The 27,610-nt window shown below is 43.1% G+C and overlaps 1 protein-coding gene and 1 long non-coding RNA gene across 6 annotated transcripts in view; one reads left to right on the plus strand and one right to left on the minus strand.

The window, feature by feature from the left end:
* The window catches only part of GPAT4 (glycerol-3-phosphate acyltransferase 4), a 28,006-nt gene extending 7,659 nt beyond the window's left edge, over positions 1 to 20,347 (minus strand). For 2 of the 5 annotated variants that reach the window (XM_081333440.1, XM_081333444.1), the window contains exons 1-7: positions 20,234 to 20,347; positions 10,621 to 11,420; positions 4,323 to 4,392; positions 3,929 to 4,226; positions 3,193 to 3,267; positions 1,769 to 1,858; positions 797 to 890 (exon numbers count right to left, since the gene is read on the minus strand). In XM_081333440.1, the coding sequence (XP_081189566.1) occupies positions 797 to 890; positions 1,769 to 1,858; positions 3,193 to 3,267; positions 3,929 to 4,226; positions 4,323 to 4,392; positions 10,621 to 10,785 (792 nt within the window). In that variant the 5' untranslated portion in view covers positions 10,786 to 11,420; positions 20,234 to 20,347. Of the gene's footprint in view, positions 1 to 796; positions 891 to 1,768; positions 1,859 to 3,192; positions 3,268 to 3,928; positions 4,244 to 4,322; positions 4,393 to 10,620; positions 11,421 to 13,134; positions 13,300 to 13,656; positions 13,743 to 14,493; positions 14,529 to 20,233 lie in introns of those variants that run through there. The other 3 variants (XM_081333441.1, XM_081333442.1, XM_081333443.1) reach the window with 3 other exon arrangements.
* On the plus strand, positions 14,565 to 18,145 carry LOC308671589. Its single transcript, XR_014027243.1, has 3 exons — positions 14,565 to 14,584; positions 16,663 to 16,762; positions 18,115 to 18,145. It is a non-coding gene; the product is annotated as an uncharacterized lncRNA (long non-coding RNA).
* Positions 20,348 to 27,610: the final 7,263 nt, after the last annotated feature.

Raw genomic sequence — 27,610 nt, forward strand, 5'->3', positions numbered from 1 at the left:
GTCCAGTCTCTTCTTCAAAACCTCCAGTGATGGAGCACCCATGATTTCTGGAGGCAAGCTGTTCCACTGGTTAATTGTCCTCACTGTCAGGAAGTTTCTCCTTAATTCCAGGTTGCTTCTCTCTTTGATCAGTTTCCAACCATTATTTTCCCGTCCTTAACTCTGGTGCTTTGGAGAATAATTTTTGACCCCTTCTTCTTGGTGGCAGCCCCTCAGATAGTGGAGCACTGCTATCATGTCTCCCCCATTTCTTCTTTTCCTTAGACTAGCCAAACCCGAATCCTGCAGCCGTTCTTCGTATGTTTTAGTCTCCAGGCCTTTGATCAGCTTAGCTGCTCTTCTCTGATTTTTTTCCAAACTCTCAAGATCTTTTTTGTGATATAGTGACCAAAACTGGCTGCAATATTCCAGGTGTGGTCTTACTAGGGCTTTGTAAAGCGGTAATAATACTTTGCATGATCTTGATTCTAAGTACGTTGATCCCCTCTTCTCTGTGACCGCCCCTCAAGTAATGCCCTCCCAGGATCCTAAGCTTCCAAGGACAAGAGAAGCACAAATGATTCTGGACAAGTTGTTCAGCTGCCTCACTTGCTTCAATCATTTGACTTCCATCCAAATGTACAAGTGATATTGCTGAAGAGGTGACCGGCATCAGCTTCTATGGAGGCTATGAGGGGCACTGCCCATGTCAAGAAAGTCACTGAAATGAATTTGACAGGAGCATATAATGGGATTTATTCTGCCCCAGTTGGGAATCACACCCACCCACCCACGCACGCAGACTTGCTGTCCTTACCATTGCATAGTAGCCATCGCTGGCCAGAATTATGACGTCAATTGGAGATGTATGGTTAGCCACACAGATTCCTCCATTGCGAGGCCTGTTTTCTCTAAGGTTAGGGAGGAAAAAGAGATTAGGTGAAAACCTGAAGCAAATGCTCAACTGATTCAAGAGTAAGGCAGACAGCTTGTGTGCATGCATCCTTCACTCCCCAATCCCCACTCTTAATGGACAAAGAACCTCTAGGCCAGAGTTGGGGAACTATGGCCCTTTCATGACTTGTGGACGTCAACTTCCAGAATTCTGGGAGCTGAAGTCCACAAATCATAAAGGGGCCATGGTTCCCCGCCGCTGCTCTAGGTCTTGCCCCACAGATCAGAACGTTATATATGTAAAACACAAACACAGATCCCCCCCAAACTTATCTGAGAACTCCAAAATGCTGTGCCAAAAACCTTCAAAAATGGACAATTGCCTAGATAAATTATACCGTAATCTGCATTTCCTTCTCCATGGCTTTTAGCAACCTTTCTTTATTTTTTGCTATTTATGAGGAAAAGCAACAGCAATCTCATCCAGCCATCCTTGCGTTTTCTGACAAAATAACGGACTTTGTTCGCAAACGTTTATCATCTCAGCTACAGCATTCAGTAACTCTGGCATAAAAAGCTGGCTGAGTAATTTTGGGCGTCACTCCCTCTCAGCCCACCCCACCTCAGAGGACTGTTGTGGTGAGGAAAAAAGGAGGAGGAAGGTCTATTAAGGGTGTTCACTGCCTTGAGTTACTTATAGAATACAGATGAGATAAACATCTAATCAATAAATAAATCAAATACTTGTTAAATGTTTGGAATGCTTACATATCAAATCTCTAGCCAGTTTTACATTTGGCCTATGCTACCTTTTCAGAGAATCATGGCACCTAGAAAGTTTTGTTCTTTATTTGAGCAAATAATTTCACAATTTTTCACCCAGTCCCCACCATACCGGTGATGATAGGTGATGATAGCAGTCAGAGCTCTTATACAGATCCGATAGCACATCAGGTGCACATGCCTGCTGAGGAATTCTTTGTGCCTAAAGACAAAAAGAACCACGTCATTCCGCCTCAATTTAGAATTCAATGCAACTGCTAACATAATTTATATCATTGCTTTGCCTTTCCCAAGCAATGCTTACAAATCTCAAGGAAAAAAATAATAAAAACAGCAACAGTGCACCCAATTTTAAGTGTTGCTGACTCACAACATTAATTAGGTTAATTAGGAATTCCCCATCAGGAAAGGCCACAATTTAGTATAGGTGGTAGGTGTAAGAGGGGGGGTGGCAGCGAGCATTTGTCTTCAAAGCATTCTGGGACAGGAAATAGAGACGCCAAGTATTACGCTCTCCTCTTACGTGCATGTGCTTTGATGTCACACAGAGATATGAAAAGGGTGGAAGCTGCACAGCGATGGTGCAGTGCTGCTGTTGTCACTTTGACAAAAGCACTGGATTTGATGGTCGCTTCTGATTTCAATAAAGGAGAATATTTGTAGCTCAGGGTTGAAATGAGGGGTCCTTGTTGCTCTCTGAGCTTGCAGACTATTTCTTGCAGACTATTTTCATCAGCACTGCATGTTGTTATCTAGTTTGAATAATGAAATGTCTACAAGAAAATAATCATGCTCAGACAGCACCAAAGACCCCTTGCTCCTGACTTCTTACAAGAACTGCACTCCTGGGAACACCCCTCTGCAGAGCAGGAACCGTAACTCTTTTCGAACAATTGGCCGATTTCCAAGTAAGACGTAAGTCGAAGAGCTTCTTCTTGAATCACCCTGTAAATCCGAGCTGCGTAAAGGCCAAGAGTTTGGGACAGGCATTTCCTTAAGATGGTATCCAACAAATAGTTAAGTCGGCCTTTTGAAATATACCCTGAGATCCGCCAGCCTTTTTACAGAATGACCTATTACTCCACTCAAATCTTTTGTGTGTGTGTGTGTGTGTGTGTCTGTGTGTGTGTGTGTGCCCTCAAGTCATTCTTGACTATGGTAATTGCCTGGGTAAATCCAAGCTATTTTCTTGGCAAGATTTTGGAAGTGGTTTGCCTGTGTTCTTCCTACACCTAACTGCCTCTCTAACCTGCCGTTAAGTTTATTCAACAATCCCTCAAGAATCCGAGGACAGCATCCCACAGAATGCAAAGGAATGCCAGAGGTGGTGTCTCACTTCTTTTAACTCTTGGCTCTTCTACCAAAAGAGTTGGGTAGAGAAGGAAAATAGGTTTATCTTTGCTGTGGAAGGACAATCCAAATCATGGAGATGACAGCAATTCAGTGTATAAGAGATGATCAACCCCAACCCCAACAACGGATTTCTTTTAGAGGTTTGAATGGTGAACTTCATACAGTCTGGTGCGGAGGACTCACCTTCCATTGGGTAAGTAGCCCACCATGGTAGTGCCTGTCACCAAAAGGCCAATACCAGTAAAAGCCAGGGCAACCCTGCAAGTAAGGGGGGGGAAGGGAGGGGGAAGGGAGAACAAGGTATTAAGGTACAATCTCAGAGCATTCAGATCATGGCAAGATAGCTTCTGTACTTCTCTTAAACCTTTTGAAGTGGGGCGGACCAACAGGAGGATTTTCTACCCTGGGAGAGATGTACAGGTAGTCCTCGACTTATGACCACAACTGAGCCCAACATTTCTCTTGCTAAGCAAGGCTTTTGTTAAGTGAGCCTTGCCCCATTTTACGACCCTTCTTGCCACAGTTGTTAAGTGAATCACTGCAGCTCTTAAGGGGGACTGACACGGTTGTTCAGCGAACCTGGCTTCCCCATCGACTTCGCTTGTCAGGAGGTCGCAAAAGGGGATCACCTGACCCCGGGACACCGCAATCGTCATAAATGTGAGTCAGTTGCCAGGCATTTTAATTCTGATCACGTGAACATGGAGATGCTGCAGCGGTTGGGTGAAGAACGGTCGTAAAGTCATTTTTTTTACAGCGCTAGTGTAACTTTGAACAGTCAGTAAAGGAACTGTCGTAAGGCGAGGACTGCCTGTAGCACCATGGTTTCGCTCTAGGGATTGCCCAGGAGAATCAATAAGGGGTTCCTATCTTCCTCCTGGCTGTCCTGGGGGAAGCCTGACTCCATCCTGGCCTGTACCTGAGTGGCAGCAAGAAGCAGTAGCGGATCAGGAATCCCATCCCCCAGAGTACTGTGAGGCGCAGGCTGATGTAGTGGAAGTTGTAGTTGGTCCTGCTCAGCAAGTTCCAGGACTCCAGCTCTTCTGCCGAGAAACGCTTGGTCACCTCATCGTCCATAATGCTCTCCACACCTTTGCGGCAGAAGTAAAAGATGTCGGAGAGCTCAAACTCCGGGGGATCCAGGGTCTTGTTGCTGGAGCTCCTTCGGTTCTCCTTGATCTCCTCTTCCAATGAAGTGGGCTCTTTGGCAATGATTCCTGCAACAGACACACACCTTCTAGCCGAACAAGTAGGAGAAGCAGTGCCTGACATGCCCCCGCCGCTCTAGGAAAAAGCACCTCTCCCCTTCTTACCATTGACGCAGGGCTTATAAACAGGGTGATTCTTCTCTTTGGCGCCCCGCTCAATTCTTAACGTTGCCCACTGCAAGACACAGAGAAAGAAAGAGGAGTGAGATCTTTCAGACCTGGACACGAAATCTTATTTTCTTTTAGCCAGGGTGCCGGGAATGTGCGCAGATGGTTTCACGAAGGAGTGACAAGTTTAAGGAAGAGATCGGAGGCGGGCAACTAATGCAATGCCTGATCAGCAGTTCATCTCACATCACCAGGTCCAAAAAGGAGAGCGGTGAGCTGCTGATTTCCTGTCCTGCTTCAGCAGCTTCCACTAGGCTGCTACTGATTCTGGAAAACGCTGGACAGGATAAGGTCAAATCCAGCAGGTTTGGGTAAACAGCCCTGCATAAGCTGTGCGGGAAGAAACTTGCCAATTTAACCCTCAGCAATTTGCAGTCAAGTTAAATTCGGTCAAATGACAGTGAACAGAGCATGCCATGCTGGGTTAGATAACTCTGCAGATTGACAATGTGATCTACTCACACATCTTGCTAAATTGTCGTTATTAATTGCATTCATAGTCACAGTCCCAAAGACAGCTAAGCTGTAATCTGTTTGGTAACTTTTGTCTAAACACCAGCTCCTATGATTTGTAAACTCTGGATCGCATATTACTAGGCAGTGAGAACTTACGATAATTATAGCTTATTCCAGGAACGGACAATTTTTTAACATCTGAGGGATGAACTTTTTTTTTTTGAGGTGGCTGGTTGAGCAAGGCTGAATTTTGGAATATTGTTTTATTGTTTAATCAGTATAGTAATACAGCTGTTTTAGGGCTTATACTCCATTGTTGCGGTAAATATTTATTTATTAAATTTATTTATTAAATTTTTATACCGCCCTTCTCCCGAAGGACTCAGGGCGGTGTACAGGGCAATAAATATTAAAAACAAAGTACAAAAGTTAAAAAACAATTAAATAATTTATGCCCGATATATACAATAGTTAAAACCATATTAAAAACCCAACCCCAAACCCATCAGACCAGGCCGGATTGCTCAAATAAATAGGTTTTTAGATCCCGCCGGAAGGAGCGAATGTCGGGGGCCATCCGGAGCTCGACTGGCAAGCGGTTCCACAGGTCTGGCGCACCCACAGAGAACGCCCTCCCCCTGAGATAATTGCATCTCTCAAATTTCCTTTTCATTCTCTTTTGCCCTGGATTGCTGAAAATTAACGCCACACTTTGCCAACCACAAATGTCATAAACTGTGGCATAACAAACAGGCTGTGTGAAACCAGTGTGTCTGTGGTGGTCATAGACTTCCTCTAAGTAGAGGATGAATCATTATAGAGAAGGAACGCTGGACCAGAAGCCTTTGGCATACATAGACTCTAGAACAGCTCTTCCTGTCACCTTATCTCTGCCTCTTCTCTCTTCATTCCTTTCTTATCTAGTCCGTTGAGTGGGGAAAATTAAGCTGCATTTTATGTTGGGGGTGGGGAACACATCCACTGGACAGTGGAAACCTGCTCTTTTAGACTGCTTGGGCTAAGAGGAAGCTTTCCAGTGGCTCTGTTTAAATCTGACCATGGATTTCTTTTCAGCTTGAAAAAAACAAAACAGAAACAAAACAAAAAGAACCCAGATTGTTGGGGGCAATTAAGCTGACTTTGTAATAATGCCGCTTGGGGGGGCGTGTGTGAAAGCCCTAACAAGCAGGCATATACATAGAATGAAGGCTACTGCTAAGCTTGTAAGCCGCCCTGAGTCTTAGGAGAAGGGCGGGATATAAATGGAATTAAAATAAAAATAAATAAATAAAAAATAAAAAACTGGCTGGTTCAGATGACAATGGAGGTGTTATTGTTGCTCGTTGGTGTCCACGAGGGTTTTTTTTTTGCTTGTTTTTGGATACTCCACTCTAAACATCCTCCTCTTGGCAGTTATCTAAATTCTTGACAACACCTTTTGATCAGGACATGGGGTAAGACAGGGAAAACAATGCCCAAACCCAGATTATAAGAATATGAGCCTCAGGCAGCTTCCACCTAATTAGACAAGTCTGGAAAGAAAAAAAAAGAGTGCTGGCCTAGAGCCAAAAGAAGGATTTTTTTTAATCATAATTGAAACGCAAATCCCAGGAAAAGCCTCTCTGTTGAAAGTGACCCTCCGAGCTGCACAGAATAATCAGCAGGACACATCCTGCTGTGGTAGGGGGCGCTAGAGTTCACTTCTTTGCTGCTAGTTCAGGGGTAGGCAACCTCAGGAATTCTGGGAGTTGAAGTCCATGAGTCATAAAAGAGCCGAGGTTGCCTACCCTTGTGCTAGTTCCTGCCTGCCTACCCTTCCTACCTGGAGCCAAACAGGCTGCCCACCCACCAGGCTTGAAAGAGCAAGGGAAAGTGGCCAGGAGGCGCAGCAGAAGAGACATTTCTACCTGGCTGATTCTGTATATCCTGGGCACGCCGCCGTCCTCTCCTACCCCTTTCCTTTCCTGGTCCCTCTGGCTTGCTCCTGCTTTTATTTTTTTGCCAAACTCCTCCATTTTATTTTTATTTTTTTTTTTAATTTTAATTCCATTTATATCCCGCCCTTCTCCGAAGACTCAGGGCGGCTTACAAGCTTAGCAGTAGCCTTCATTCTATGTATATGCCTGCTTATTAGGGCTTTCACACCCCCCCCCCAAGCGGCATTATTACAAAGTCAGCTTAATTGCCCTCAACAATCTGGGTCCTCATTTTACCTACCTCGGAAGGATGGAAGGCTGAGTCAACCTTGAGCCTGGTGGGATGCGAACCTGCACTGATTGCAGGCAGCTGGTGTTACTTAAGGAGGCATTAGCCCACTGCTCCACCAAGGCTCATTTCACAACATCCTCCACACAGCCTCCTGAAAGCAATTCCTGGAAACTAACCTATCTTTGCATTACACAAAGGTCAGGCTCACCCACAGGGGTGCCTTCCCCATGTTACTTGCCTGCTTCCCGTCTGACCATCTCAGTTTAACACAGGCTTAAGTAAGAATCTTAGAAGCACGGCTATGTCTATACCGGGGGTCTTCAAACGTGGCCCTTGGATGACTTGTGGACTTCAACTCCCAGAATTCCTCAGCCAGGCACGCGTGCCTGGCTGAGGAATTCTGGGAGTTGAAGTCCACAAGTCATCCAAGGGCCACGTTTGAAGACCCCTGGTCTATACTGTAATACACACAGCGAGGAATGATGCCTTGAGCTCCTGGAGGAAAGACGAAATAGATACCTAACAAAAAAGTGCAGAATCCCAATTTCTTGACAGACTCTACTTTCACGTTGAAAAGAAGGAAAAACAAGTTGGGATAGGAAAAAAAGAATGCAAGTAACGTTTGAACGGTAGCTAGAGAGATGATTGTGAAAGATTTCCAGTCCTAAGTGTAGCATTTTCACCTATGTTCTACCAAATACATTATGCAAAATAGCATGGTTGTGCTGTACCAACTATGCAAAGGGACACATGCTACAAGAAGCTAAGAAGCAAAGACATGGTTAAGCTGGACAATTTAAATAACCGTCTCCAAAGCTGGAATTTTAAAGAGGTATTGTTTTTTTTTGTGTACTTTGGTTTGCTTTTTTTTTTAGCATGGAATACGGTCAGATCTGATCATCATAAGAGCCTTGGTGGAGCAGTGGGCTAATGCCTCCTTAAGTAACACCAGCTGCCTGCAATTAGCGCAGGTTCGAGTCCCACCAGGCTCAAGGTTGACTCAGCCTTCCATCCTTCCGAGGTAGGGAAAATGAGGACCCAGATTGTTGGGGGCAGTTAAGCTGACTTTGTAATAATGCCGCTTGGGGTGTGTGTGAAAGCCCTAACAAGCAGGCATATACATAGAATGAAGGCTACTGCTAAGCTTGTAAGCCGCCCTGAGTCTTCAGAGAAGGGCGGGATATAAATGGAATAAAATAAAAATAAAAATAAATAAAAATGTACTCTTAAAGTAATGGACATAGCTGAAATGGCAAAGGTTTCAGCATATTTGAAAGAACAGTCACAAGAAAAATATATTTTGGAATGGAAAAGATGGATTGATTATATTCAGAACAAATATGGGACTAAAAAGTTTCAAATAGCGTATGAATAATTCTTAACAATTATAGAAGTGTTATTATAATTACTTTAGTTTTGTTACAAGGGAGTTAAAGGGTGGAAGGTTTGTTAACATTGTAATAGATATTTAGCATATGTTTGCATAAGATTGCTATATGTAATACCCTGTATTCTGCTTTGGGAAGTCCAGGGGGGGAGGGAAGGGGAGAGGTTATTATTATTATTAAAAGGGCGGGATATAAATGGAATTAAAATAAAATAAAATAAAATATATAAGAGCCTTGGTGGAGCAGTGGGCTAATGCCTCCTTAAGTAACACCAGCTGCCTGCAATTAGTGCAGGTTCGAGTCCCACCAGGCTCAAGGTTGACTCAGCCTTCCATCCTTCCGAGGTAGGTAAAATGAGGACCCAGATTGTTGGGGGCAATTAAGCTGACTTTGTAATAATGCCGCTTAGTGTGTGTGTGAAAGCCCTAATAAGCAGGCATATACATAGAATGAAGGCTACTGCTAAGCTTGTAAGCCGCCCTGAGTCTTCGGAGAAGGGCAGGATATAAATGGAATTAAAAATCAGAGGAGTATCAGAAGCCCCTCATTCAAAAAACTACCTACATACTTTCTTTCACCTGACAATTGGGGGAAAAGTATTTGCAAGGGTTCCGACTCTTCTCCCAAAACAGTTCCCACTGAATCTAAAGCTCCGTGGAAATCACTGGATGGAAATCAACGTTCCCTCAGGGTTATAGACAACTGACAGGCTTGAAGAGCCTCAGGCTGGAATATTCCACTGGCTACCAGGATGAAGTGTGCGTCGGCCTCCTGCAGCCATCTCACCTTTCAGCTTCCTGCCGAGAGTTATGGATTGAAATGGTTGAATAATGGAAAGAAGAGCCACAGAAAATGTAAGTTCCTATGATGGAGGGTTACAAATGGGGGGGGGGCCCTCCAAAACATCAGTTGTAGGATACTGTCTTTATTTGTTTGTAAATTACAGAGGTAAGGTTGCTAGGTTTCTAACAGCACCACACTATTTGGAGCGGTAGTACAAACAAAAAGCACAGGTTCCTAAACTATCTCTGCACGTAAAAAGAGGGGCATTAAATGGACAACTGGGTTCAATTTGTACTTGGTCAAACAATCACAACACGCCGACAAAATCTGAACTAGGGTGGGCCAGGCTGTGAAAGGGTTGTTGAGGTTGTTGTGCATGGAAATAATTACCCAGAAATGCATATCCTAATGTTCTTTTAAAAGATGAGTAAGACACTGCTGTCACCAACTTCCTATCAAAGGAAACCAAAGGAAATCTCTAAATGCACTCTGCCGTCTGGGTTTTAACAATGGCATCTTATTTCCCCTTTATTTCCTGTTTTTATTTTTCCATAGTTTATTACTGTTAATCCGTTAACGGGACCTGCTTTCGACACCATCTGTTCACACAGTACAATGATTTGATTTGAAAGGGTTTCAAAAATAATATGGGGAAAACTGAAGTAATAAATATTTTAAGTTAGACTCGCAACTGTCGTGCGTATTCTGATTCTGGCTGAAATGAGGCTTTCGGAGGAATAAGAAAGAAAAGAGGATAATTTCCCAGTGACTGGGTTCCCTAGGTATAGCTATTTGTGTGGCTGCACCAGCCAAGGCTTTGGTAGAATTAATGAACAGTGGTAACGGATGTAGCGGGTCCCAGGGTGCGCATCGAGTTCTCAGGTGAGGCAGCCAAGAAAGTGAAAAATGGGAAAAAGAGGGAGGTTCTTTCATGCAACTGCTTCAAGGTGACCCTCAACATGATGTATAGCTTGTTCCTTTCCCCACTCTTCCATCCGTGAAAAATGATGTGTGTCTGTGTGTGTGTGTGTGTGTGAATATGGTGTTACAAGGCCTGCTCAGCATTAGGAACACACACTGTCTTCCTGTTTGGTCTACATAAGAGTCGTATTTTGACCGGAAAAGCAGTGCCTATACAGGGAAAATTTAATTGTTAAGCAACACCCTGCACCTCTTTGCCAGGGACATCTTCATGTGTCCTTATGTCACAGGTTCCAGTGACGCTGACAACCAATGAGAGAGCTGGACTTGCCTGAAACTCCCCATTTTCTAATCCAACATACAAAGACCTGTGTTGAAAGAGCTCTGATTCATCGTTTGGTGCTGCTTGCGGCCACAGCCCAGTCTCAGGTTGCACTATTCCTCCCCAACCCCCAGGAATGTTACGGTGGTGAACTCACCTGGAAGATCCGTAGAAGAGTTTTCATGTAGAGACGGCGGATGCCAAAGGAAACTCCAAAGATGGCTGGCACGATGATGAAGACCAAAAGCAGAGTGAAGAGGACCGTCAAGGAAATGCCCAGCAGGTTAACTACCAAACTGTCAAAGGGCAGCAGCAGGAACATGATGAAGGCGAGAGGGCAGGCCTGGCCACGCTAGGCCAGTGCCCTGCAAATTCCTGAGAGGCAGAAAGCAGCTGCCCTGGGCAGTCAGTCAGTCAGTCCTTTCCCCTGTCAACCAACAACAACCTTGAACGTGCAGCAGGTCTCTGGCCTATCACAGGGGCCATTTCAGAGTTCACACCCTTCCTCCAGTGGGCTTGGGGTGGCCAAGAACCCCCATGATCTACTCCGGAAAGAGGCCGCAGCACAAACTGAAACCGGGAAGATTGGCTAGGGGTGAGATGGTTACACAACAGGTCACTGCACAAGACGCTGGAAGGGCAGGGAGAACCGAGGCCAGAAACAGCTCGCCAAATGCTGGAAAGACAAGTCTTGTTTGAGTTTTGGGAAGTACAAAACGTCTCTTTGCAAGAATGAGATGCGCTCCTTCTCTTGTTCTGCATTGGAGGAAAAGCTGGCACCTTGCAAAACTAGAGTCCCTGCCCCCACGGCACAAGAGCCAGCTCTGGTTCTCTCATGAAACTTGTGGCAAAAATCCTACAAAGGCCTCTCGATCCCGTCCTCCGCCGAAAGCTATAAGATCTTCTGTGGCCCATGGACGATGTTCTTAAAAGTACAGCATTCCCAGATCCAATTCGCTACATGAGGAAAGAGAAAGAAAATAAAAAAAACTCTGTGAGACCACCTAACCACTTCTGCAAGAACAGACGGTGGCAGCAATTTCTCACTCAAAAGGCAGTAAAGGTAAAAATCAGGGATAGGCAGGTCGTAAGCTTAGTAAAAGGGACGTGGTGGCTCAGTGGGTTAAGACGCTGAGCTTGTCGATCAGAAGGTCGGCAGTTTGGCGGGTTGAATCCCGAGTGCCGCGGAACAGAGTGAGCACCTGTTACTCGTCCCAGCTTCTGCCAACCTAGCAGTTCGAAAGCACGCAAAAATGCAAGTAGAAAAATAGGGACCACTACGGTGGGAAGGTAACGGCGTTCCGTGCGCCTTTGGCGTCTAGTCATGCCGGCCACATGACCACGGAGACGTCCTCGGACAAGCGCTGGCTCTTCGGCTTTGAAACGGAGATGAGCACCGGCCCCTAGAGTCGGAAACGACTAGCACGCATGTGCGGGGGAACCTTTACCTTTTACCTTTAAGCTTAGTAAGTAAGGTCTGCTTATAACTGAAGACTCCTTTAGGTCAAGGACCCCCAAGTAGTGTTCCTAGCTTAAATACTTGCTAGTATTTATGTTATTCACCTGTGGTCCTACCTATTTGATCGAAGGAAACTGATTTGCCAAAGTGATCAAACAAGTGATTAATTATAAGCCTGGCATGCTGTCAAATAACGGAATCCTAATCGGTACAAAAAGTGTTGTGAACATAGAACCCCCTTCTTCAACCTGGCACCCTCCGAATGCTTGGGGACTGCAACTCCCAATGGCTGGGACACGTGGAGTTTACACTTTTAGAGGGCAGCAGCTTCAGAAGACTGATATAGGTTATCTCCCAGTACTATTTTTCAACTTTGCTTTCTAGCACATTAACAACTTATTAATTTTTTAGATACTATAAAATCATTTTTTTTAAAAGTCACTAGACAAACTGCATGGACATGAGTGGAACGCTTTCCCCCAAGCATTAAAAAGCCCCATTTTTCTAGATCAGACATGTCAAACCCGCGACGTCACGTGATGTTGTGCAACATATGGGAAGAGTTTTGCCATTGCCGGCAATGGGGTGGGTGCGGCTTCCGGATGACGCATCCGGCCCGCGGGCTGGCAGTTTGACACCCCTGTTCTAGATGAATCTGACACATTAAGGTCTTTTCCTGGTGGTCTCAGAAGAGGTCTGTGGATCAGATTATGGAGGGAACAATCCTGAGAAAAGAGGAAGTTAAAGGATCTATGTTTTAAGCCACTAGAGTGCATTGAAAACACTAGGACTACATGCCGCTGTATCATAATGCCATAAATCAGACATGTTGAAAGCTGCGATTCACTTTCTTTTCTTTCAAGACTGTCCTGAGGAAATACACTAATAAACAGGACAGATGTACATGGAATAGCTAAATAAAAAACAAAAAGTGCACATAATCCACACATGCTGAATCTGAGCTCAAATGAACAGATCAGGACATTTCCCTTTAAAACATTTCCAGACATTACTGAATGTAATTAAAAACACAGTCTAATCCATGAAACCCTTCACTCCAGAAGAAAATTAGCCCAACTTATAGAAAACTCTCCATTTTACTCACAGTAAACATTAAGCAAATAGAAATTACATGGAAATGGAATAAACAGCTGGGGCTACCATCCAAGGATTCCCTTGGCAGAAGCAAAAAGTCTCTGAAGAGCAACTCACCTCCAGCCAGCCTTCAAGTGAGATCTTAACTGCAATAGCTTATAGCCTTGCATCACAGCTGGAAAGGAACAGTAATCAGATGTTTGCAACCACGTGTAATCCCTACACAGTGTTCCAAGAGATTCCAGAGTTCAGGCTCAGGATGAGTAGTGTGTTTTTTTCCATATACAAATACATCAGAATCGTGACAACTGACTGCCTGACAGTCCTCGGCTGACCCAAGAGTTGGCAGTAGGGACAACATACCTGTATCCCCACTGGACTAACAGATCAGACATGTGCATCTAATACAAGCAAGAGCAAAGATCTAGATTAGTGCTAATCATACAGTCCCAAGGGCAGAAGTGAAAGATATTTAATCCAGTGCTCTCAAGACATGTTTGGATGCAATTCCCAACATCTGCAGCCAATTCATCATTCAGATGGTCTGGAGGATACCTGACTGTGGTAAAGGTTCATGTAAAGAGATTTTCACATCACAGCCATCAGGGAAAGTCAACTCTTAAATGACAAGCCTATTACCTGGCGGTGAAATCACTGGACTGCCGATTCAATTCCAGCAAGGGAGAGTATATTCTATTTGTCTTAATATTGTATCGATATATTCGCTGGAAAAAGTAGATAAAAAAGGAAATAAATTCCACAATTAAGATGTGGATTAACCTCAGCAAATTTTAACTCCCAAAATTTACATGATTTTTTTTTTTCAAACTTGGCAACTTTAAGATGTGTGGACTTCAACTCCCAGAATTCCTTAGCCTGATGTTCTGGGAGTTGAAGTCCACACATCTTCAAGTTACCAAGTTTGAAAAACTCTGATTTACACTATATAGTATATAGACTAACTGATGCTAAAATGCCTTCCCTAAATATGGGATTTGTTTGCTTTCTCCTCTTCCCTGCTCTGGTAACTTCTCCACTGTTCAAGAGAACCACGCTCCTTTGCACTGTTTGGGTTAGTCCTAATAAATAGGTTGCTTTACTGCATTTTGGATTATTTTCCTCCTCATGAACCAACATAACTGTCATTCTTTAATATGTGCTTCTTGACATCTACGTTCGCTGGATGATATTTTTAAAAAAACAGTGTCTCAAGGAAAATGTTCAACTTAGTTCAAGTGTGGATTTACTGATGTCCATACGTTAATAACTGCAGCCTGAAAAAAAACCAAGCATTCTGTTTTCACACATTTTCAGATCCAGTTTAGGGAATATATTTCCTGCCGTAGTTTCCAATTGCACTTTAAATTCAAACTGCTTTATTGATCAGAGGAATTTGGCAAACTGTCACTTCTAGGACATATCAAGGCCCACATTTTAAAGTCCAAAATTCATTACTCCACAAAAGGTAAACGTTACTTGTTATTTCTCAATTAGGTGTCTTCAGCAATACTGGAGTGACATCCAAATATGCACATGAGCGAGAGTGAGAGAGAAAGAGAAGACAACAGTATGTTATCCTTAGATTCTTAAGAAAGGCAGTTTCTAAATAGCTAGCCATTACATGGAAGCGAATCTTGAGCTCTTTTTATCTGCTACATGGGGCTTTGTTCTGATTCAATAATTCTGTTCAGGCCCCAAATCCATTTAAGTCAGCAGCCTGCAATCCTTCTGCCATGAATAAACTCTTTGCACACTACAGAGCTCTTATGCATTTGCCATGGAACTTGCACATTTTGTAAAGGGTTCTGAGGAAAATTCATGCAGGGCATTCTTTAAGTTGTATCTTCAATGTATATTAAGTATGAGTTAACTTACTTGTTTCTCTCCTAAAAATTTACATCATAGCTAATTTGTAGAAGACAATCTATTATGGGAGAAAATGTTTTCATAAATATGAAACCTCCCATTAAAATATTAACATTTCTTGAAAAACATTGAAAGTTCTTTTTTCACAACGAACCCAGCTTCCTCAACTGGTTGAAACTGGGCAAACTGTGGCTTCTTCTGTTTACTACTTACAAATTCAAATAAAGAATGAGAAAACAAAAGTTTTGTTTTGCAGCAGCACAAACAGCATACACTCGATTCTTCATGTAATTAAGATTGTAGTCCAAATTAGCAATCCTGCAAAACTTAGGAACAAGTTGCTACAAGCTCAGTCTACAAATGTTTCCAATGCATGGTGGAGTCTGCAGTTCTCACGAGAAACCTGGACCTTCCCCCCAAGCAGAGACTATTGTAAGCCACTCAAACTAAAATAAAAATAGCATTTCTTTTTTACGAGGGAGTAGATGCAATCTGTTAAATTTGACAACCCTGACCTAGATAATTTAAGAGTATTTATATAATTCATTGAATTTAGAGGCCACCCAATTCCAGACGGCTTATGTAATAAGAGGACAGTAAAAAAGAGAAAAAAAAATTATAACAACATTATTTACAAGTAAAGGGCATTTTCAAAAGCAAGGAAGCTTAATACAACGTCCCCACCTACCTGACTCAAAATAAACAAAGACTAGAAGATTTCACTGACTTGGTTCCCATATCAGGTTAAGACATAACTGTGCTTACTTTGCTTTTGGTTTAGCATATAATATTAATTATTATTGACATCTGTAAGCTATAACTGAAAATATTGCATCAACTTAGATGTAATTTAAGAAGCCACAAATATGTAAACCACGCGAACCAGCCTACAGCTTGTTTTATGTACAATATTTTTTAAAAGTGCTAGTATGATCTTCCATTCAACATATTTCTGAGAATTCTTGCAATGAATTTTATAAACATAGTTACACAGTTTATCTCACTGAAACAGTTATTTCTGAATGAAGTTAACATACTTTTCATGCTTTTGGATGTCACTAATGTCATAGTTGATACCACCCTATCTCCTATAAATGTATAAACATATATATATATATATATATATATATATATATATATATATATATATACAAAGTAAGTACAAGTTCGTGTTCTTGTGTTCTTTTTCACTGTTTATTTTATTGTTCTATTATTTTACTTCACACTCTTCATTTTTTATTGTTTAAGCTGCCTAGAGTAGCCCCACAGCAAGATTTAAGTGGCAAATAAATGTAACAGATTCAATGTGGAACTAAGGAGAAATTTCCTGCTGGTGAGAACAATAAACCAGTGGAACAGAAGTTGCCTCCAAAAGTTGTGGGTGCTCCGCCACGGGAGGTCTTCAAAAAGAGATTGGACAACCATTTCTCCAAAATGGTACAGGAGCGAGTCTAGAAAAGCTTCAAAGTCCCTTCCAATCCTATTATTCTGTGTTTTAATATCTGTAGAATTTGCAAGGGCTTTTGTTAAAAAATAGCTTACATTTTAAACTACTTATTCAGTACTTTAAAATGTACTTACTGATATGTTAGAAGCTCAAAGAGTTTTAAGAAAAAAAAAACACGCCCAGTTGTGTCTAAATAGTGCAGGCACACCTAATTATTGTTTTCTATATAGCTGAATGACCGGAAAAAAAACCTCCACCAAAGGCTTCAGTACCGTTTCTACAGCTTGCATTAATACACATTGTGAATATTCTGTTTCTGGCTCTCTCACCAGCTGATTTGAGACATGGCACAGGGAATATGGCTAACGAATCTGGACTAGCCATCTGGAGTATTCGTGTATTTCAGTGGGTACCTACAACCTGACTTTTAAGGTGACTGTTTATATAGTAACAAACAGAAACCCACTGAGGCAGGCTTGTTTTCAATCATTGTAACAGTTTCATCTGTCATCCGAAATTGCCAATATTAACAGTATCTCCATACAATAAGTTCATTGTAGCTTTTTGAGCTTCTCTTATGCTATCCTAGGAAACAACCAAGAAAACAAACCAATGATCGCTGAACAAATCAATCCCGAGTTTTCATTCAAAACCCAAACCACAAAGCTCAATTTATCCCACTTTGGACACCTTATGCAAAGACCCAGTTCTCCAGAGAAGGCTCTGATGTTGGGAATGACCAGCAGCAAGGGACACTGTTGGAAGATCTAAAAGACCAACTTGGGGACAGATCATCATGGAGAAAACCTAACTATGCAGGCGTGAAAAGCTAACACTAATTTGGTTAATTTATAAAAGGTAAAGGTACATGCGTGCTAGTCGTTTCCAACTCTAGGGGCCGGTGCTCATCTCCGTTTCAAAGCCGAAGACCCAGCGCTTGTCCGAGGACGTCTCCGTGGTCATGTGGCCGGCATGACTAGACGCCAAAGGCGCACAGAACGCTGTTACCTTCCCACTGTACTGGTCCCTATTTTTCTACTTGCATTTTTACGTGCTTTCGAACTGCTAGGTTGGCAGAAGCTGGGACGAGTAACAGGCGCTCACTCTGTTACGTGGCACACGGGATTCGACCCGCCATACTGCCGACCTTCTGATTGACAGAAGGTTAATTTATATCTCGCCTTTATTATTATTATTACAAATAACTCAAGGTGAACATATGCAACACATCTTCTCCGTCCTATTTTCTTCACAACAACCACCCACAAGGTGTGTTGGGTTGAGGGAGAGGGACTGGCCCAAAGTCACACAAGCTGGCTTTCATGGCTAAGGCAGGACTTGAACTCACAACCTGGTGCCTTAACCACTAGACCAAACTGGCTCTCAATTCTTTAGAAAAGTGGGGAGGGATCTTAAAGCAATATAAGCTCCCCTTTGTATAAACTTAATTATAAATCCATGAACAAATACATGCTGCTTTATTTAAAGAGCCTCAACACCAGGGGTCTTCAAACTTGGCCCTTTTATGACTTGTGGACTTCAACTCCCAGAATTCCTCAGCCAAGTTTGAAGACCCCCTGCTCAACACCATAAGGCACCAGATCAACAGCATATCTTCTCTTCCTCTATCACTCAAGACCGTTGTCATAATTGTGAAATTTCTATCATTTATGTCTATATAATATGGTACATTACTTCTCTGCATCATCAAGTCCATAGATCCATATTGATTTATATCAATCTTCATGCACCTGTATTTGACCTACAATTCCTTTCATTCCTAGCCACAAGCACATCCAATGGCCATGCTTACTGGAGATGACACAGATGTTGTAATCTACAAATATTTGAAGAATGCCAGATAGAGAATGCTGAACTACACCATGTATGTCACACTCCATCCGCCTGATTAGCAAGGTGATTATTATTACTGCTACTGATAAGATACCATTGCGCTTATTAAAATTATTCCAATTAGATTTTTACCATAGCAAAAAAAATTCTAACAAAAAGCCTCTGTAATTGTGTCTGATCATTAGGGGGAAAGTTCTATAAATTGCTAATTTAGTTATTGGAGCCAATCAAAATACTCCAAAAGAACACGCAAGGTTCCTGAGTTCCCCCAGAGTCGATATCAGCCAGATATTATTCACTAAATCAGAGAATAGGATAGCAAGAAATCAAAAAGGTACAAAAATCAGCCTAGATTTAGATTGCTTAAATCGCTTGATTTTGGTCTCATTTAGAATATATTTTTATTTAGTTTTTTAAATGATTTTTATTGCTTTAAAATGTTTTTTATTGTTTTAATTATATATTTTTTTTGAATTATAAGCCAGCCAGAGTCCTTGTGTGAGATGGATGGCTTTATAAATTGAATAAATAAATATTCCCTTCCCCCCACTTTGAACATTAAGGCTGCTCTAAAGCAGTATTTTTTAAATTTCAGCAACTTGAAGAGATGAGGACCTCAACTCCCCAAATTCTCTAGCCAGCATGTTTAAAGGAGGATTTCAAATCCCAGATTTCCCAGGCCAACGTGTGTGAAGATGCGTGGACTTTGCTAGGGAATTCTGGCAGCTGAAGCCATGTATTTTAAAGTTGTCAAGGTTAATAAACATCACAGTACTCTAGAGCTGCAATTACTAAAGTGTGCTTTGGGGACCAAGTGGGGGCCCCTGAGACTTTCTCTGTGGGTCTGCAAAGTCAAACAATTTTTTTTAAAAAAATGTCTTCATTTTAATTTCCATTGCAGTAAACCTCATTAACTATAACCCGCTTAAAGCACAGCTCTTTGGGGTCCTTAAGTCATTTTTAAGAATGCAAAGGCATTCTGAGACTAACCTGTTTGAAAACTGTGATTTAATTTTTGCGGCTAGACTTAGTAATTTTATTTTATTTTAATTTTATATTGGATTGTTTTTAAATTTTGCCTTGTAAAACCGCCCTGACTCCTTTGGGAATAGGGCGGTATACAAACCCAATAAATAAATAAATAAATAAATAAATAAATAAATAAATAAATAAAATAAAAGTCAAATGATGAAAACGCTCATACCCTTCATTTCGAAAACTGTACTTATAATACGGGAAGAACATCCACATTTTTTTCCCCTTCTTCTCTACTTTTAACATTCTAAGGCAGGGGTCTTCAAACTTGGCCCTTTTATGACTTGTGGACTTCAACTCCCAGAATTCCTCAGCCAGGCAAGCCTGGATGAGGAATTCTGGGAGTTGAAGTCCACAAGTCATAAAAGGGCCAAGTTTGAAGACCCCTGTTCTAAGGCACCTAATAAAATAGCAACAATCTAAGTGCATCGTATCAATACAGCCTCGTTGTACTGAAATATTGTAACAAAACGGGGGCGGGGGGGGGATTCTGGGAATTGCAGTCCACCAATCTTAAAAGCTGCCCAGATTGGAACAGCCTTGCTCTCTAGTAGAGCCAACGGGTCGTTATTTTGATCCTTATTTTTGATCCTTACCCTACACCAGGGGTAGGCAACCTCGGCTCTTTTATGACTCGTGGACTTCAACTCCCAGAATTCCTGAGCCAGCTATGCTGGCTCAGGAATTCTGGGAGTTGAAGTCCACGAGTCATAAAAGAGCCGAGGTTGCCGACCCCTGCCCTACACCATTGTTTTTTATCTGTCAGATTTATACCGCACTTTGCGAGGAGGCCCCAACCGTTCCCTTGTGACGTCATTCCCACAACGACACTGCGAGGTAGGCCGGCCGGGCAAGACGGACCTAACCGCATCCGAAGAGGGAGGGGGGGCTTCCTCTCGGCTCTCCCCACCGACGTCTCCAAGGCAACCCCCGCCCCCTCCCACCCAGGGCGACGGCCTCCCCCCCCCCTCAGCCGCCGCGCGCAAGGGGCGTGGCCGGGGGCGGGTCACTCACCTGCCGCCACGCCGCTGCCCCTTCCGATCGGCCCCTCCCCCCCCCACCCGGCCACGGCTGAGGGAAAACCGAGGAGAAACCGCCGCCAAGAGATGCCGGAGCCGCGACGGAGCCGTGCGGGCTAGCGCGCAGGCGCGCTTGTCCGTCAACGTCAGCGTTTCAGGGCGGGTCCACAGGCGGCCCCGCCCCGGTTTGCTCCGCCCCTTCGACCTTTTCAGTTCCGCCCTCCTGCCTTTCCAGCTGCGCCGCTCTCTCCCGGCCCCCCAATCGCCGCTCAAGCCAAGAAGACCCGGAGGGCGCCTGCGCAGAAGGATTCGCCCCTCCGTTCCCCCCCCCCGCATCTCTTTTTTCCCTTGACGCGTCGACTTCTCGTGTCATCTTTATCTGGGGGGGGGTGGCTGGGTGGGGGGGCTGAAGAGGGAGGAACGTGCTTGAGGTCCCGCCCTTGAGCCCGCTGACCAATGGGAAAACGGCAATTCTGACCAGATGACTCCGATTGGAGCAGAGGAGCTGCCAGTGTGTTGTGCCTTGCTTGGCCTTTTGTGTGGATAGTGGGAGAGAGAGAGAGAGAAATGGAGATCGAAAGATAAATGAGAGAGAGAGAGAGAGAGAGAGTGGGGGGGATAGATAAGGATAAGGGTAGAGATATGGCTGTACACACCGGCATGTCAGGATATTCAGATTATTCCATCTCTTAATATCGGGGGTGAGTTATTACCCCCCCTCGTAGATAAGGCTCGCAATCTGGGTGTCCTCTTAGATTCACAGCTCTCCTTAGAAGATCATATAGGAGCTGTGGCTAGAGGGGCCTTCGCCCAGGTTCGTCTGGTGTGCCAGCTGCGACCCTATCTGGACCTGGATGCCTTGCGTACAGTCACCCATGCGCTTGTGACCTCTCGTCTTGACTACTGCAACGCTCTTTACATGGGGCTGCCCTTGAGAACCACTCGGAAGCTTCAGCTGGTGCAGAGTGCAGCTGCACGAGTGTTTTTGGGGGTCTCCCGATACTCCCATATTACACCTCTGCTCCCTGAGCTGCACTGGCTTCCAGTTGCCTTTCGGGTGAAATTCAAGGTGCTGGTGATGACATACAAAGCCCTACATGGCGTGGGTCCGGATTACCTACGGGAGCACCTACTGCCGGCGTCAACGTCCCTCCGTCCTATACGTTCCCACAGAGAGGGCCTCCTCAGGGTGCCACCGGTCAAAGAATGTCGGCTGGTGACCCCCAGGGGAGAGCATTCTCGGTGGGTGCGCCAATCCTTTGGAACCGCTTATCAGCTGAAATCCGGATGGCCCCCGACCTTCACTCCTTCCGGCGTGATCTAAAAACTTATCTATTCCAACAAGCCGGCCTGGCCTGATGGATTTGGGTTTTAAAATTTTCTCACTTTATTGCTTTATTGTATTCTTACTTTATTGCTCTGTACACCGCCCTGAGTCCTCCGGGAGAAGGTCAGTATATAAAACAAACAAATAAATAAATAAATATCTGTATGCAATATAGATAGATGATAGATAAAGATAGAATATAGAATAACAGAGCTGGAAGGGATCTTAGAGGTCATCTAGTCCAACCCCCTGCTCAAGCAGGAGACCCTATCCCAGTCAAGTGGCTGTCCAGTCTGTTCTTAAAAGCCTCCAGTGATGGAGCACCCACAACGTCTGAGGGCAACCTCTGTTTCACTGGTTAATTTCTCCTTAGTTGCAGGTCACTTCTCTCCTTGATTAGGAAAGAAAGAAAGAAAAAGAAAGAAAAAAAAGAGAAAGAAAGGAAGACGGATGCTAGGTAGATAGATGATTATATAAATAATGGATAAATACTGATAGTAATAGACAATACAGACAGACAGACAGACAGGTCAGAGGATATGACAAAGTGCACACCAAAATATAGCAATGCTAATAATATCAGAAAAGAATATATAGAAAAATGAATGAGTGACATGTGTAGGAACTAAAAATATAACCATAAATATTTATAGAATTAGCTCAACCTTTAACATATAATTATGTTAAAGCCTTGGTGGAGCAGTGGGCTAATGCCTCCTTAAGTAACACCAGCTGCCTGCAATTAGTGCAGGTTCAGGTCCCACCAGGCTCAAGGTTGACTCAGCCTTCCATCCTTCCCAGGTAGGTAAAATGAGGACCCAGATTGTTGGGGGCAATTAAGCTGACTTTGTAAAAATGCCGCTTGGGGTGGGTGGCAAAAGCCCTAATAAGCAGGCATATACATAGAATGAAGGCTACTGCTAAGCACATTGGTTTGTGCTTAAATTGTAAGCCGCCCTGAGTCTTCGGAGAAGGGTGGGATATAAATGGGATTAAAAAAAATGTTGATCTTGACCAGGGGTGTCCAACCTTGGCAACCCTTGTTGACTGGAGAGAATTCTGTGAGTTGAAGTCTACAGGTCCTAAAAGTTATCAAGGTGGCTCAGTCCTGATCTAGACAATCTCCATTAAAACCTTAGTTTTGATACAATATTATTTCAGTACAATGATACTGTATAAAGTACACTTAGATTGTTACTATTTTGTTAGGTGCCTTAGAACGTTTAGAATAGAGGGGGAAAGTGGATGTTCTCCCAATATTAATTAGTTTTAGATATTAGGTGTTATAAGTGTTTTCATTTATTTGACTTCTTCAGAATTAAATTAAAATAATGAAAGTATGAAGAAGAACATACATCAAAGTATTTGTTTTACAATAAAAGTTTACAAAAAAGGTCTTAAGCTAAGTTACTTATTATTAAAATTTTCATCATATTGTTGAAACAATATATGTTTGTATGGGTATAAATGAATAGCTTCCCAGAGTCACCCTTATAGAGAAGGTAGGCAGCATAGAAAATAAATAAGGATGCATGGGTTTTATATGTAGTAATAAAAGAAAAATAATGAATAAAACAAATTTAGCAATTTTGAAATACAGTAAAGGGAAAAAAGAGGGGGGAAATGGGGAAAATAAACAAGAAAATGGAGAAGTTGTTAATTAATTAAGAATTAATTTATTAAATGTGTATGCTACCTGAAACTCAATGATTCCAGGCACCTCACAATAAAACATACAAAATAATAATAAAAATCATTATTTTTTAGTACCTTTGTCTGATTGTCAGCCAATTATGGCTCAGTCGCCAACAAAAAGAAAAACAGACCTTAACACCAGCATTTTAAAATTCTGCCATGGTTTATCCTAGGGAAGCACTTCACACGTACCGTAGTTGGACTGTTTCAATTTACAGTAGATCAGTGTTTTTCAAACTTGGTACCTAAGGAATTCTGGGAATTGAAGCCCATATATTTTTTGAATTTGAGTTGCTGAATTTGAAAAAAACAAGGGTTTTAGGTTCCCTGGATACTAAATTATTCAATACCCTCAAGTCATTTATTTTCATTTTAGAATTCCGAAATAAAAACCATGCCAGATTTTCCCTCCCAGTTTTCAAATTGGCATTGCTTTGACTGAAACGAAAACCTTTTGAAGGTCAAGACTAACTTGCACTCTCTTTTCCTTTCATACAAACTTCTCACCAGTCAGGGATATAAGTTACTAAATCATTGGTGACTGACTCTAAATTGTTCCTATACTTTCTCTTTTGGCCCGGAGGAACTTTGAAGAAGTCAAATGCTCCCCACTGAGGTGCTCTGAATTGATAAAAAGTTCTGCTGCCTCTACTAATTCCACACAGTAGCTGAATTTGAAATATTAACACAATTTTGGAAAGGAAGTACAGGGTTCTGTTTAGAAGGGATGAAATAACATTGTACCCTGAACATCAACGTAAAAAATGACCCTTGCCTAGAATGAAGGGGCGCAGTGTGGGACAGCATGTTCTTTGGCACAAAAAAAGCTTTTTCTTTCAACTGTTCTCTCTTGGCTCAAGAAAGACAGTTGTCACTTCAGTTTGCTGCCTTTCCTGTCACAGTCCCAGTTAATCACAACCAGCAGACAATATGAGAATTTGAGCCCCGTGACCCAAGGGCAGAAAATTCAGATTATCACCCAGCTAAAGGTGGAGGAGATGACAAGGTTGTGGGCAAAATAGCAGCAGGTTTTTCCTGGCAACACATCAATGGTTGTTTTTTTTTTTAAAGAACAGGAAGCCATGTTTACTACGTTTGAAATACCGTTTTAGGAAACAAAAGCCCTGATTCTCTTATTTCGTGGCCTAGCCCATTGAGATGGTGAGATTGTGTTGTCCACCAGTTACTATGAAGTTTCCCTCCCCCTGCAACTGAATTCAGCTCCCATTGACTGCCGCTGTGTTTCTCAAAATAAATAAACCTTTATTGTCAAAGTACAACATGTGTACATTGAGATTAGCTGAGCCTCCCCCGTGCTCTCTCCCCCCAACACACAGTGACAACAAACCCTCCATCCCACCACACTATGTTAACCAACTACACCACACACCGGCCTCCCAAGTCAATTCTGCATTAGATTATGTCCCATTTAAAAGCCTAACAGCCCATGGATAAAAGCTATTTTTCAGCCTGTTGGTACGGCTGGCTATATTCCTATATCTCCTACCGGATGGTAGGAGAGTAAAGAGATACCGTCCAGGGTGTGAGTCATCCCTGAGAATCTTCCTCACTCTTCCAAGGCAACGAGCCCTGGCGAGGTCATCCAGTGGTGTCAGGGGACAGCCCACAATGTCTTGTGCTGTGCTCACTACCCTCTGTAATACTTTCCTGTCCGCGGCTGTCAGACCAGCATACCAAACCACAATACCATACGAGAGGACGCTCTCTATAGTGGACCGGTAAAAGAGGGTCATTAGCCGTTGTTCTACCCTGTTCTTCCGCAAGACCCTAAGAAAGTGGAGCCTCTGTTGGGCCTTTCTAGCTTTCTCAACTTTGGCATATTTCAGATTTGTGGACTTCAGTTCCCAGAACTCCCCAGCCAGCCTTGAAATTGGATTTGGAGTCCATCCATCTGAAAGCAGATAGGAAGAAAAGAAAGAGGAGGGAGGGAGGGAGGAAGAGGAAGGAAGGAAGAGGGAGGGAGGGAGGAAAGAGGAAGGAAGGGGGGAAGGAAGGGAGGAAGGAAGATTTTTTTTATGTTCACTGCCATCTTCCCACAAGGAAACTCAATAGGGAAACGTGACAGAAGTCCTTCTGTCTTCTACTGATTTTTTTTTTTGTCCAACCACGGTCATTCTGTTTCTTCTGTCTAGGTAAGGAAATATCCCTGAAACAATGTCCCAAGAGGTCATGGGTTGTCCAGTAGGATATAATAACAGAGTCTGTGTAAGTCTGAGTGTGCTGGACCTCCACTCTTTCCTATACTTCAGGGAGCTGTTTGCTCAACCCATTTCTGAATATTATCTTGCTTCCTGGGATTTTAGAACTGTTTTATTCTTCTTTGGATAAGTAATTGTTCTTATATATTTTTTTTCCATGGCTACCTCCCTTACTCTCTAAATCCAATCAGGCCCCATTCTACTATGTTGCCTTACTTCCTCCTTCTACCCTACCTCCAATTTGCTCTTAAATCATCCATTCTAGATTCATTTCTAGCATTGGTGTAATGGGAGCTAATGTTCAGTCACTTTCCAAGATTGATAAGCCCATGTCAAAAACGGCTGCAATTACCTGACTGGATGGCTAAACTTGGATAGCAGAAACTTAAAAGTAATATTTACCCAATAGCATTTGCATAAACCCAATGCATCTTTTTTTTTTTTTGCCTTGCTCCTGGCCTCTGGGATGACTCTATGCCGGCCCTTTTCTCTCAACCCATTCTCCATCACAGGATGGCTTGCCTTGGTGACAAACGGAAAAGGGAGTCCAGAAATGCCAGAAATTCTCAAGAAAAAAAAATAAGATGAGAAATGTACAATTTCTGATCATCTGAAGCTCTCTTTAACGGCAGGACACCAGTAGCTCCTCCTTGGTTGAACCACAAAGTTGGCATGGACAAAAGTAAGACATTCTGCAAGTTAGAGCTCTGGACCGCAAGAAGCTTTAACGTCTCCAGCCTCCCCTTAAAAAGATGGAGAAATATCCAAAAAAGGCTTGGTTCCTTGGCTCTCAAGAGTTGTCTTGTTTCCCATTTGGGTGTGTTTTCTTAAATGTACAGACTCTGGCACACAGATTGGTTAATGTCCTCACTAGTTCCTCATCTGAGCCTGCATGATCAGGGGTCCCCAACACCCGGGCCACGGCCCGTTCGGAACAGGGCCGCGCAAGCAGCAGGCAAGCGAATGTGTGGTTCAACTTGCTCGAGCAAGTGTGTGCGCACTGGACACTTGCACAAATGGAATTGTGCACACATGCTCTCCTCCACCACCACCACCACCGCCGCTACCGCCACTGGTCCACAAAGCTGAAAGCATTAGGGACTGCTGTGCTAGATGAAGAAAACATGGATGAATCTCTGGGGCTTTTAAATTTGCATTCAACCACATAGTTATTTATTTCTGGTAGTGTTTCTGTGTCCTTGATAGGACCTACAACTTTTGCTGCTATCTTTGTTTGTTGACCATTAATTGGTAACTGATTAGATCTTTTTACTGCCAGTTGAATCACCGAGTTGTATTTTCTTCCTAATGGCCCGCTGTTTTGATTAGAGTTGTATTTTCTCCCTAATGGCCTGCTGTTTTATCTTATCCTTTTCTTGCTTTCACTTACGGGTTTGTAAAAAGGGAGTTACTTATTTGAGGCCATTAAACATTGTTTGTAATCTTTGGCCACAAGCAAACAGTTAATCCACACGAGGAAGTGATCTGCCTCTACATTCTTTTGAAGTTCCCCCCCCCCCCAACTTCTTTGCAAGTTCCTAGTTGTAATTAGCCTCCCTTCCCAGTCCGGACCAGAAGTGGCTCCAGTTAATGTTTCTGAGCTAAGTCAAAGACGATTAAGATGTTGCCACTCAGGACAACATACATTTTCTTTTCAGCAGCTAGTAAAAGACACACAGATATATGAAAGGAAAAAATGTTCCCAAGTTGCAATGATGCCACAGATCAAGCATTTGGCTGGTTGTTCTATCCAAGCAGATAGACCCCCAGCGAATGTTAAGAATAATACGGGGAGAGGAAGAGAAAAACAAAAACAAAGCAGGCTTAATTTCAAGAAGTGATTCAGAGCGATGTTGTTGAAAAAGGCCTGTGAGCAAGAAAGCCAGGACCTTTGCATGTCCAAGAGATCTTGGAAGGAATGGAATGTACCACGCAGGCCTCCAAAGCTTTTGGCCTCCTCCCAAGTTCTCAGATGCTAACCGTCCACAAATGAAGCGCTGCTCTGAATGCCACAGGCCTGGCCTCTCCAAAGAGGGGTGGGTCATGCACCTGCCTCACTCATGAGCGTCATGGGCAGCGCATGACAGAAGCTGGGAAAGTCACATTTGTGTTCGTAATGCCAGCCTGCGGG

The sequence above is a fragment of the Vipera berus genome (assembly GCF_964194415.1).
Source record: "Vipera berus genome assembly, chromosome: 8".
Taxonomy (NCBI): domain Eukaryota; kingdom Metazoa; phylum Chordata; class Lepidosauria; order Squamata; family Viperidae; genus Vipera; species Vipera berus.